The sequence below is a fragment of the Ursus americanus genome, chromosome 18, assembly GCF_024610735.1.
Source record: "Ursus americanus isolate L20-20 chromosome 18, mUrsAme1.1.p, whole genome shotgun sequence".
In the NCBI taxonomy this organism is placed as follows: Eukaryota; Metazoa; Chordata; class Mammalia; order Carnivora; family Ursidae; genus Ursus; species Ursus americanus.
The window spans coordinates 11,561,412-11,575,172 of NC_142144.1; the positions used below are offsets into that span (position 1 = coordinate 11,561,412).

A 13,761-nucleotide genomic window follows, 5' to 3' on the forward strand; every position below is an offset into this window, starting at 1 on the left:
TGTAAATAGTATGTATCTCTCAGATTAGATATCAACACCCGCACCAAGAGAAACCCACACAATACTGTTATCACCCTCTAGAGATAATTCCATAATTTTATCAAATTATTCTGTATTCAAATTTCCCCAACTATCTAGTTTTAGTTTTATCTACAATATTTACAATTACATTTAAAAAACATAGAGTTTTAAGGATTAAATTTAATATGTCTCATATAAAATGTACTTGTAGATTTCTGGTTAATTACAGAATCATGTTTAAACAGACAGTACCTAAAAAGTAATCTGGGTGTAGTCTAAGCCTTTTACTTTATAAATGAGGGAATTGAGACTCTGAGAGGTTGAGATTTGTTCAAAATTGGCTAGTTCATCAGTAGCAGAGCTGGAATTAGAAGGCAGATCTTCTGACCCTAAACCCATTGCTCTTACATTAATTACATTGTATTGGCTACCTTGTATTTTTTTTTTTTAGTCCATTACCTCTATCCATTTTTTTAAAGTTTACTTATTTACTTTTTAGTAATCTGTATCCCCAAGGTGGAGCTCAAACTCATGACCTGTTTCAGTTTTATAAATCTAGCATGTGTTTTTTCCAGTGGCTTTTCTTAAATATTAGACTACTGCACTGTCTGTGAAGTACTAATCTTGTGATTTACATCATAGTGTATTTAAAAAGGAATTTGTGAAAGGATTGAATTATACTATCAACTACTTGTGCCAAAGATATTGAGCTGTTCTGAAAAGCTACTTGTCTTTTCTGACCTAGATACACAGTTTCCAACTGTGGCAGAGGATGCCAGAAACAGGAGAATGAGTGTTGGCAAGAGTCTGGAAATTAAATTATTATATTACTGAAGGATCTAATCTGTCTCTTAATATTTAGTACTGTTACATATGAAGAATTTTTCTGCATTGACGTCATACTTAGTGCATTTATGGATTTTTTGAGTCAAAACCAATTTTTTATTTTTTGCCTAGGTGAAGAGTACTTCTATTTGACTTAAAATTGGTGATTTTTAACATTACTGCTTTTTTATAACTAGATTTCAGGTTTTGAGATTGTTTTGCAAACAACTAATTAAGAAAAATTATCATGTCCGTTCTCTCCAGATAGTTTTTTTTGCCATGCTCTCTTCTGTAGAATGGCAACAAAAAGTCTTTTGAGAACCAGAGACACCCTTTGAAACTTGTTTACCAAGGTGCTGGTTTACCCCTTCAGTGTTAAGTGTGCTGCAGAGGGTACAGGAAGACAGAGAATATTTGAATAGTTAACTATTTCTTGGCACATTCATTATTCCTTTTTCCTTTTGACCAGAATTGTTACAAGATCTGTAAATTTCGAAGATAGTCTGATGCCCTCTATCACAGCCTTTTAGTGAAAAGAAAATAAACAGCTACTGAGGCATGTGCAGTTCAGGTGCTACTTCTTGTTTGATTGCGATATAAAGGAGTAGATTTCAGTTTAGACTTTTAAAGATCACTGTGCAAAATTAAATACACACCTGCTCTTTGATTTACTCATGGGCACAGTGATGTGAATTGGAAAAGATGCACCCCAGTTCTAAGGATGGCTCTGCTGATGTGTGATCATAGATAAATCATTGCACATTTTTGTGTATTTGTACTTTCATATTTTAAAAGATTATAAAATGTACGCCATTTATTCTGTTTTTCACTTTTTTTTCAGGGGATTGTGAACATTGAATGTGATACTTTATGGGAAAATATTTTGAGAAATTCATTTGAGTTTCTCCTTTTGTGCCAAGCATGTTCTAGGTGTGCAAAACAAAGAGTAGACAAAGATATCATATGCCAGTGGTAAATCCTATGGAGAGAGAGAAGCAAGTCAGAGATGTGCTGGAGGAGGGGTTGCTATTTTATATAGGATGATCAGGGATAGGCTCATGATAAGGACATTTGAAAAGACACCTGAAAAAGTAAGAGAAGGAGGTATGTGCATATCTGAGGCAATAAATAGCAAATGTGAAGGCTCCGAGGAGGGGGAGGTGTGAATTGTTTGAGAAATAGCAAGGATACCAGCGTGGATGGAACACAGTCAGTGAAGAGGGGAGCAGTGGGGGATGAGGTCAAGAAGTTAAGGGGAATCAGATTGATTTATAGGCCATTATATGAGGTGTTTACTCAGAGACCAGAAACCGTTGAACAAAGGGTGACACGACCTATAGCCAAATTATGGAAAGAGCTCAAAATCAAATGTCCATCAACTGATGAATGGATAATAAGATGTGGTATAGACACACACACACACACACACACACTACTCAGCCATCAAAAGAATGAAATCTTGCCATTTGCAATGGTGTGGATGGGCTAGAGTGTATTATGCTAGGCAAAATAAGTCAGTCAGAGGACAAATACTGTATGATTTCATTCCTATATGAAATTTAAGAAACAAAAGAGGTGAACATAGGGGAAGGGATTAAAAAAGAAGAGGCAAACAGTAAGAGACTCTTAACTATAGAGAACAAACAGGGTTGCTGGAGGGGAGGTGAATGGGGGATGGGCTAAATGGGTGATGGGCATTAAGGAGGGCACTTGTGATGTAAGTGATGAATTATTAAATGCTCCTGAAACTAATATTATACTATATGTTAACTAGAATTTAAATAAAAACTTAAAAAAAAAAAAAAAGGATGTGACCTAATTTAAATTTTAAAGGGAACACTCTGGATGCTATTGTTTTATGTAAAGAGAACAGGTTAAAGGTGAAAGATTTGGTAATGGATTAGATGTGGGGTGTGATAGGAAGAGAGCTGTCAAAGATGACTTTTTGTCATAAGCTATTGGAGAAAAGAGTAGTTGCCTTTTGAGCAAGGGAACACTGGAAGGAGCAGAGTTTGTTTTTTTGGGGGAGCAGATCATGAATTGATCTGGTGCACATTTTAAGATGTTTATTAGACATCCAGGTAGATATGTTGATTATGTATTTGAGTGTGAATCTGGAACTCAGGGTGATACAAATTTGGTGGTTCTCAGTGTATAGGTGGTATTTAAAGCCTCAAGCCGGAGTGAGATTGTCAAGTGAGTCCATGTACAATGGTGAGGGGATTCAGTGTGAGGGCTGAGTCTCGAGGCATTCTAGCATTTAGAGGCTCTGAAGATAAGAAAGAAAGGAGCCAGCAGAGCAATTTATGAAGTAGGAAGAGAACTAAGAGTGGAATACTGGATGGAAGCCAGGGGAAGTAAAATGTTTCAAGTAGGGAGCAGTCAACTGTGTCACCTATTGCTGAGAGAGGTCAGCTAAGGTGAGGACTGAGAATTGTTCACAGTATTTAAACACCATGGGTCCTAGGGGACCTTGGCAAGAGCTGTTCCAGTAGAGCATTGGGGCGAGAGGCTGATTGGGGTGAATTTAAGAGAATGGGAGGAGAGGAAATGGAAACCAAAAATGTAAACTCAAAGAATGATGCTCTGAAAGAGGCAGAGAATTGGGGGTGGGGAGCTAGAGGTTAAAGTTCTGCAGGAGAGAGCAGAGGAAGTGATTACTGGAGCCATATTCTTGAGTAGACAAAAGGGAATGGGATTTAGCAGGATTTGAGTTGAGTGCTCTCCACTAAAAAGGAATAGAAACAATTCATTCATAGTAAAAAGGAGGAAGAATGTATGGGAAAAGATGCAGCAGGGTTGGTATTTTGAATGAAATAGAAAGCAGGATGAGTAGTCAATTGCCAGGATATGGGAGGGAGGTATAGGTGTTTGAAAGAGAAGATGTGAAAGAATCATTAAGAAAGTGAATGACTTTTTTCTTTTTTAAAAAAGACTTTGAGAGAGGTAGAAACAAACGCATGTGCATGAGCACAGGAGGGGGCAGAGGGAAAGGGACAAGTGACTCCCCACTGAGTGGGAAGCCTGACACGGGTCTCACATGGGGCTTGGTTCAAGGACCCTGAAATCATGAGCTGAAGTGAGATGCTTAACTGACTGAGCCACCCAGGTGCCCCTGAATTTATCCCCCCCCCCCCCAGTGGGGCTTCTTGGACATTGAAGAATGTTTAGCATCCTGGGATACTAAATGTTAGGATTATTCACCTAGTCATTATGACAACCAAGAAACTGTACCTCACATTTTCAAATCCCCCAGGGTTGCAGTACTGTTTGAGAACTCTTGATTATTGGACCTTTTGAGGATAGACCATGAATTTAGGAGAAAGACCAATAAGCACAATTGTGTGTGTTTTTTTCCCCATCTCTGAAGTTGCATCCAACTGTCCAGGGTTATTGGTGTGGCGTAGCCAAGAAGGTTGGATTTAAGCAAGTTTGGAGTTTTGCCAGGAGGGGATAACAGAGGGAGTTGCTCGTGTAAATGAATGACAAATGATGTATAATTTCAGTCAGATAAGGACAGAGTGAGGGTGTGAAAAGGGTGAAGGATTGTGAAAGGTGGTCAGATAGGGGGTTAGGAGCCTTGGTGGGGAGTGGGTGTCTAAAGTAGGAAAGAAGATGAAAACATCGGAGGAAAGAAATATAAGGAATGGAGAGCCCAGAATTTTAGAAGGATCATCTCTGTTGTTACTGAAATTGCTTAGAATTATGCCAGGAGTAGAAATTGAATGTGTTTCAGTGAGCTAAGTAGTAAAGTCCTAAAGGAATGGGAGAGGGTTTGAGGGATTAATCCAAGATGGGTGAAATAAGTCAAATAAATAATGGAATTTGTGTTTATGGAGGAAGAGTCAATAATTCCCTGTAAGTCACTGTGATGATGACTGCCATGGAAATATATGGGAAGAGATGGTGACCTTTCAGATAGAACCTTCTTGGATTCTGCAGTTAGGTGCTCTCTAAAGGTTGAATTCAGATTTTTATTGAGCCTCCCTGAGTGCAGGTCATTGTATGAGGTGCTTTGGAGATAAAGTAAATTGTTTCATTAAGGCGCTTATGATAAAAATAACTGAAGCCAGGTATTAGGAAGTTGAAAAAATGCTGGATGGCTCAAAGAAGGAAGAAATTATATTGATCTCAAGCACTTGGTAAAGCTTCATGGAGAGGTAGATTTGCGATGGACAGTAAATGAATGAATAATGACAGATCATGGTGGAGTAGAGGTTGCAGTCCAGGTAAGGGAAACATTTAATTTAAAGCTTAGCAGTAGGGGCACCTCGGTGGCTCAGTCGGTTAAGCATCTGCCTTTGGCTCAGGTCATGATCCCGGGGTGCTAGGATTGAGCCCCACATTGGGCTCCCTGCTCACTGGGGAGTCTGCTTCTCCCTCTCCCTCTGCTGCTCCCCCTGCTTATACACTCACACACTCTCTAATAAATAAATAAAATCTAAAAAATAAAAAAAAAAAGGCTTAGCAGTGCGTTGCAAGGTGTTCTGGGGAAGAGTCATTATTCTTGTTTTGTGCGGCACTATAGCCGTGAGAGAAAGAACAGGGAGAGATTTACATTAGTGTTGTATTATGGAGGACCTTGGTGACACACTGAGTGGATGAATGCAATGCTGGTTGCTTACGTAATGATTAGTCGTTGAAGGTTTTGAAGAGGAACATGACATTCTCAAGGTTAAGTTTCCCCCAGATGAAGGTCTGGGGTGGGGGAGAGAATAGTGTAGACGAAGGGTAAGTTCCTCTAAATAGTAAAACATGGCAAAACTGGACATTGTCATGTATGATTTCGAAATACAGGTATCTTTGATTCGGAAACATCCTTTGTAGTAAAACAAGGAGCAAAACTGAGGATTTCCATTCTCACGCTGTATCCCTTTTCTTGTTTTTAATTCAAGGAGCTTGCCTTATTTACAAGTTTTCCATACTTGGTGTTCAGAACACCACAGTCTTACTTTATTTTCCTCCTGCCTCTTAGGCCACCCCGTCTCTGACTGTAGTGCCTCTTCCGCTTTCTCCCATTCATTGGTATACCTACCTACTTCCTTGGTGATCTTGTGGCTTTATATGCTACCTTTATGCTGAAAAGTACCAAATGTGTATTCTAATGCACACCTTTCTTCTAAACTATAGGTTCATATTCAGTTGCCTACTTAAAATATTTAATCAGCATGTACAGAGCTGAATTTCTAATCTTAATCCCCCAAACCTGCTCTCCTTTTACCTTACGTAACTCATCTGCTCAGACCAAAAACTTTGAAGTTAATCCTGATGCTTCCAGTTCCCTCATACTCATTCAGTTTGTTAGGAAATCCTGTCATCTTTACTTTCAGAATATATGCAAAATCTGATCACTAAACCTCCCAGTGGTCTCCTTCCTTCCACTCTTGCCTTCCCTATTATGTATTTCAACATGGCAATCATAGTGACCTTTTAAAGATATGAGTCCGATATTATCCCTTCTCTGCTTAAAACCTTGTAAGGGCTTCCCATCTCACTCAGCGTGAAAGCCAGTCTTTAAAGTGACTGGAAGGATCCCCAGTATTAGGAGCTGACACACTTTGGTCCATGGACCAAATTTGGCCCACTGTTTTTGTATCACCTGCAGGCTAAGAGTGGTTTTTATATTTTAAAATGGTTAAAAAAATTAAAAATTGATATATTGTGATGTGAACATTATATGAAATCAAGATTTCTGTGCCTGTAAATAAAGTTTTATTGGGACACAGCCACTCCCATTTGTTCACATCTTGTCTATGGCTACATTTGTACAGTAAAGGCAGAGTTGAGTAGTAAAGTCCTCATAGCTCGAAAAGCCTAAGCTATTTAATATCTGGTCATTTAAAGAAAAAATTTACCAACCTCTGCCCTTAGTGATCTGGTCCTTCACTGTCACCCCTCTGTACTTGCTGACCTTTTCTCCCTGTACTCACCCTTCTCTAGCCATCCAGCCACACTGGCCTCCTTGTTCCTCCACCTCACCAAGCACATTCCTCCTTCCCCTGCCAGGAATGCTCATTCCACAGATATCTGACTCCCTTACCTCATCAGTTCTTTGCTTGGGTGTCACCTTCTCAGTAAGGGCTGACCATCTGTGTAAAATTGCATTCCCCTCCTGGTACTGCCTCACTGCCCCTCTTCTCTTTTCCCTATCACTTCACACGTTCTAACATACTGTTTAATTTACTTATTTTTGCATTTATGGCTTTGTTGTTTTTCCCTCTCTGCTCTTAAACAACAAAGGCAGGGATTTTTGTCTGTCTTGTTCACTCATGCATCCTAAGTGCCTAGAATTGTGGCTGGCATATTATAGGTGCTCAATAAAAACTTGTTGAGATACATTGAATTATTGGTTCTTTCACCAAATGGGCCATCGAACTGGGTGGTATTTCTGTCACGTAACTATTCTGTCAAGGATTGGGAAGGACTGGTGTCCGTTTATTTCAGTGAGGAGGTACATTTTCCTATTACCACTTCCTTCGGCTGGTTTCTTGCTAACATCTTTTCCATCTTGCTCAGGGACAATCAGTAAGTATTCAGAAAGTGTTCTGGCTCAACTTAGCTGGCTCCTATAGCCCATTCTATGTTAGGATTGTAGCCATGGGTATACCACTCTTGTTTAACTGTTAATTGATAAAGGACCTTTTGACCCGATCCCAGTATTAGAAGGCTTCAAATGATATGGAGAGATTGAGCTTTTCCATCATTCTGGGTGTTTGGGGTAGGGATGAATAGCTAGATTTTTGGAGTAGGCATATGTGATTTATAGGTTTTTCAGTTTAGCTTTCCCCTATGTCCCTTCTTTATGTAGAAAATGAAAGGAAATTTCCAGAGGAAAATACTGAAAGTCAGTGTTCATGTGGATATTATACACAAACTCAATGATACCATGTAGAGAAAGTTTATTTGAAGGGATTTGGGGGAAGAGTGTTCTTTGTGTGTCTGAGTTGATTCATCCCCTGTTGTATTCCCTGTACTACCAAGAATAGTGCCAGGTACACAATAGACAGTTAATATATATTTGCTCATAAATCTCATATAATTTATCTTAAAATGATATTCTTGGAGTATCAGTGAGGTCTTTTTCTAATTTTATCTTGCCCATTTTTAATATAGTGGACATGTGATTGTTTCATAATGGAGAAATAGAACCCAGATATTTTATTTATACATAGCTTCTTTTGGAGAGGTTGCATGTATTAGTATTAACAAATAACAAAAAGTTTTCTACTCAGCTATGATTTTGAGAGTAATAAGTAATTTCCTGGATTTCAGTGTCATACTGTTTGCAAGACATTACTTGGAATTTCTTAAGAAAGTAAGTATACTGCAATAATTATTTGCCTTAATATTTAGTATTTTCTCTTAATTGCTTTTCAGAAAAATGCCTAAATATTTGGCTAAGTTTTGTAGTTTAAATATAGAGAGATAGTCATTCTTCAGTTTTGAGGTTTGCTTGTAGGAAAAGGGTCTAATATTCGTACATATAAAAACCTAGCTTTGTGGGCTGGGTAGCCTGACATAGAAAGCCTTTCACCTTTAAAGGTCAGTTAAAAAAGAGAGAGCACCACCAAGAGGGTGACCGTGAAAGAAAAAGTTGATGAGCTGGACTTCATACAACTAAAAACTTATGCTCAATGAAAGACACTGTTAAGAGGATGAAAAGACAGGGGTGCCTGGGTGGCGCAGTCGTTAAGTGTCTGCCTTCGGCTCAGGGCGTGATCATGGCGTTATGGGATCGAGCCCCACATCAGGCTCCTCCGCTAGGAGACTGCTTCTTCCTCTCCCACTCCCCTGGCTTGTGTCCCCTCTCTCACTGCCTGTCTCTCTCTGTCAAATAAATAAATAAAATCTTAAAAAAAAAAAAAAAAGAGGATGAAAAGACAAGTCACAAAGTGAGAATCTTTGCAAAACACATATCTGACAAAGGATTGCTATCCAGAATATATAAGAACTCTTAAAACTAAACACCAAGAAAACAGACAACCCCATTAAAAATTAGGTAGATCTGAACAGACACCTCACGAAGGTGATGTACAGATGGCAAATAATCACATGAAAAGATACGCAACATCATATGTCATCAGGGAATTCCAAATTAAGCAAAAGTGAGATACCACTACACACCTATTGGAATGGCTCAAGTCCAAAATCTTGACAACACCAAATACTGACGAAATGGACCAACAGGAACTCTCATTTATTGCTGGTGGGAATGTAAAATGGTACAGCCATACTGGATGAGGGAGGTTGGAAGTCCGTCCCTTCCTCCCTCCCTCCCTCCCTCCCTCCCTCCCTCCCTCCCTCCCTTCCATCCTCCCTTCCTTCCTTCCTTCCTTCCTTCCTTCCTTCCTTCCTTCCTTCCTTCCTTCCTTCCTTTATTTATTTATTTGAGAGAGAGAGAGAGGAGCGAGTGTGGATGGGGGGAGGGGCAGAGGGGGAGAAGCAGACTCCCCACTGAGCAGGTCAGGGCCTGATCCCAGGACCCCGAGACCACAACCTGAGCCAAAGGCAGACACCCAACTGACTGAGCCACCCAGGTACCCCTTGAAGTGTCTTACAAAGCTAAATTAAACATTGTCTTACCATATGATCCCATTATCATGCTCCTTGGTATTTACTCAAATAGGTTGAAAACCTATGTCCGCACAAAAACCTGCACGTGAATACAGCAGCTTTGTTCATAATTGCTAGAACTAGGAAGCAACCAGGATATCTTAAAGTAGGTGAATGAATAAACTGTGGTGCATCCAGGTATTGGAATACTATTCAGTGATAAAAAGAATTGTCATGGAAGAATCTTAAATGCATAATTCTAAATGAAAAAGGCCAATCTGAAAGACTATATACTGTATGATTTTAACTGTATGACATTTGGAAGAGGGAGGGTTGGGTAGGTGGAGCATGGGATTTTTAGGGTAGTGAAACTGTCCTGCATGATTCTGTAATGGTGGATGCATGTCATTATACATTTGTCAAAACTTGTAGAATGCACAACACAGAACCCTAATGTAAACTGTGGACTTTAGTTAATAATATTGTATAAACATTGGTGCTTCGTCAGTTGTAACAATGTACCACATTGATGTAAGATGTTAATAGTAGGGGAATCTGTGTGATAGGGAGAAGGCGTATATGGATTTTCTCTACTTTCCACTCAATTTTTCTATAAACATAAAACTTTAAAAAAATCCATTAATTGGGGGCGCCTGGGTGGCTCAGTCGGTTAAGCATCTGCCTTCGTCTCAGGTCATGATCCCAGGGTCCTGGGATCCAGTTCCGCATTGGGCTCCCTGCTGGGGGTGGGGGGAGTCTGCGTCTCCCTCTGCCTCTCCCCCTGCTTGTGCTCCTGTACTCACTCACTCTCAAAAATAAATAAAATCTTTAAAAAAATCCATTAATTGAAAAAACAGTGCTTGATTAAAAAAAGTGATACACATTCACCTACATGCCTACATTCTACCTGTTGCACAAAGCTATTCTTATTTATTAATAAGTAGAGCACACCTAATATTTTCCTAGGCTCTGTTTTTAAAGGTACACATATCTGATGTATAAACACATTTTGTTTGATATTTGAGGGTTTGATATTTGAGGGTTTTTTCCCCTTCTGAAGCCATTTATTGAGTGTATACTTTTTGGAAGAAATTTTTCATTTAGTTTGAAGTAGATACTGTTTACCCTATTGCACAGATGAAAAAGCTCTGACTCGGAGAAATGAAGTGGCAAGGCTGGTGCTTGAATCTAGGCCTGTTGGGCTTTAAAACCTGTGTAATTTACAAAGTCATATTTTTTGAAATTGCTAAAGTTTATCCCCTAATGTAAGTGTAAGTGCCTTTAGAGCGAAAATATCATTGAAAGACATTGTCTAGGTTTGAATCTTGGCTTTACTGTCTACTTTTGCCTTGTGTTTTTAATTAGGCTATATTACCTCTTTATGCTCTAGTTTCCTTATGTGTTGAATGGAGATTGTAATTGAAATTGTGAGGATTAAATGAGTTAATGTATGAAAAGCTTTTAGAACAGTGCCTGGTACAGAATATGAGTTACATAAATGTTAGCTATTAATTAGTAGTGGAATATTTCTTCATTTCATAGATAAAAGAAACTGAGAACCAAAGACATTAAATGATTATCTGAGTCTTTATAACTTTCTAAAGTCACCTGGCTATTAAATGGCAAAGTTGAGTTTTATTTCAAGGCCAGAATTTTATCCACTGTTAATGTGTTTTTTTTTTTCTTTTCTTTTTTTTTAAAGAGCTCTTTAAAAATGTGTTGCATTTTCTCCCTATCTGCTTACAGTTTACCAAATATAATTTAAATATATATATATATATTTATATATATATTTTTCCTCAATCAGGTTAGTAGGGAAAAAGCATTGGGCTGTGACTTAGGCTCTGGATCAAGAGGCCTGAGTCGTCCCTGGATTAGTTAGTTGTGTGACTTCCGTGTCTCTTTAGTTCATTTGTAAACTGAAGGGTGGGTGGAGTTGGGCCAGCAGATTTCTAAGTTGCTTTTATAGCACCAACAATGTGATTTTGAGATACACTGCTTTTATCATGAGTTATGGCACTATGCTATAAAACCCTGAAGTTCCCAGAGCTGCTTGATTTATGCATAGAGTGGTTACTTTCTATGCTAAATGACTGAAGAATGCTGTATTTTGATATTGGTGATCCATAATTTCTCCACTACAGCAGCTTTTTTCTTAGCTTCTTCCCTGCTTTCTTTCTTTTTCTTTTTTTAAAATTTTATTTATTTTATTTGAGAGAGAGAGAGAGCACAAGGCAGGGCAGGTGGAGGGGGGCAGAAAGGGAAAAGCAGACTCCTTGCCTGATGTGGGGCTGGATCCCAGGACCGTGGGATCATGACCTGAGCCAAAGGCAGACACTTAACTGACTAAGCCACCCAGGTGCCCCCTCTTCCCTTCTTTCACTTTACTTTCTTGATATGGTTGAATTTTTGACTTTACCTATTTACAAACTGAAGCACATGAACTTTGCTGTCAGTTCTCAAATGAACACGTAACAGTCTTTTTTGGCTGCAGGATTCACAGCTAAATACTGAATGGCTGAATCCCGTAGAATGGTGAAGTGGGGTTGGGAATGGGAAATGCTGAAGACTTCTTTGTGTAGTACCATCTTTATACAAGAGGATCTTTGAGATGGGTCTTACCATGGGATCATGTTTTAGAGTGTTTCTTAACTTTGTTGTATGAAACGACTCTATGAATTGCAGCATGTGTGTGTTTCCATCCTACCTTCGTGTGATATGTGTACTAAAGTAAGTCTGATTACTTCAGTTTTGTGATTATTATTATTTTTTTTAAAATCAAGTTTCACTAGCTTATTTCAGGTGGATTTTGTAGAGTCAGGGAAGTTGGTGACAGGATATGAATAGTTTTGCATGTAGGTCATAGCTGAGTATCATTTGTGGCTCTTTTTTTTCATGTGCGGTATTGGGGAACATTAAATGTAAGTTTTTTGGTTTCAAAAACTCAAAAAGAATTTAAAAATTTTTTTTTAGATTTATTAATTTGAGAGAGTGCGTGTGAGTGGAGAGGGGGAGGGGCACAGGGAGAAGGGAGAGTCTTAAGCAGACTCTGTGCTGAGCGTGGAGCCTGATGTGGGGCTTCCGATCTAACAACCCTGAGGTCATGACCTTGGTGGAAACCAAGAGTCAGATGCTTAACTGACTGTGCCACCCAGGCGCCCCAAGGATTTTTTTTTCTCTTTAAGAGAGCAACTGATAGTATTAGGAAACTTACAGACAAAAGTATAGGGGGTTTCCTTATTTAAAGGAAAGATACTGAGATGAAGAGGGAGCTATTTTTTTGTGAGTTTATATATCTGTGGTGTGTAAATAACTTCTGATATCCACCCAGCTAAGCATGTATTCTTGTTTGATGGTTGCTTTCTAGTTTTTTTTTTTTTTTTAACATCTTGGCTTATAATTTTATAAGGATTTCATCAGTGCTCAGAAGAGTTTACTTTTACCCTACCTGGAATAAAATCTCATAAAGATGGAGCAAAGGGGTAATAGAATAGTGATTAGGCCTCAGGGCAGAAATATGCAGTGGGATATTTGGTGAGAGTCATCCATAGGTAATGAAGTCAGGATCTAGTGAATATTTAGGTGTTTGTCATAGTAGCACATGTAAGTTGAAGTCAGGAGGCAGGGTCTCTCAATAGTTAGGGGAACAGAACCAAAAAAGCATTCTGAATTTTAGGCCTGAAAATAATTAAAGAAGAAACATTGTGCCAGCATGTACTGGCAATATCAAATGGAAAAGCTTCACGGTCTCAAATCAATGGTGGTATGTTTTCAGGTATATTATCTACTTTTTGGATAGGTCTGGCTAATGCCAATTTCTAATTGAAAATCGAAAATCTCGTGGTTAATTGCAGTGTTGCCACAGATAGTAGTATCACTTTTTCAGGTAGTAGCACTTCTTTACTGAATCTGTGTCTCTATCTCTTTGAGTGCAAGTCAGCCAGCAGCCACATTGTGACTACAAGGAGTGTTATTTTTTGGCCTTATCACTTAGGCTCTTGGCCCCAGGCCTTCAGAAGATACACTAGCTTTTTGTTTGAAATGAGGTCTTTTCCTCTATAAAGATTATTTCTTTTTAGTCAATAACATGTTTATGGGCTCCACACTCAATATGAAACTAATTGTAAATAATCATTTTTGAAAAGCTGTTCTTCTTTTTTCTCTTGCAGGTGTATTCCAGAGAATAAGTCTTCAAACATCTTTGCTATATTGACTCTGAGTTGTCAGGGGACTCAGGCTTATGAGGAGGTACTGTCACAAAAAACAGTGTCTAGTGAAGACGACAAGAAAGTGGGGAAAGGATTGGAAAAAGAAGCTAAAACACTATAGAAAACCATGGTAGGTATTATTTGTGTTTCCTTA

General features: G+C 38.7%; 1 protein-coding gene across 5 annotated transcripts in view; it reads left to right on the forward strand.

Annotated features, from left to right (window-relative positions):
• Positions 1-13,761, forward strand: part of STRBP (spermatid perinuclear RNA binding protein) — a 94,999-nt gene that overhangs the window by 10,957 nt on the left and 70,281 nt on the right. For all 5 annotated transcript variants that reach the window (XR_015727311.1, XR_015727312.1, XM_087869388.1 and 2 more), the window contains exon 2: positions 13,569-13,737. Coding sequence is in view for 3 of the 5 variants with exons in the window: in XM_087869388.1 (XP_087725514.1) it covers positions 13,735-13,737 (3 nt within the window). In the remaining 2 variants the exon portion in view is untranslated. The remainder of the gene's footprint in view (positions 1-13,568; positions 13,738-13,761) is intronic.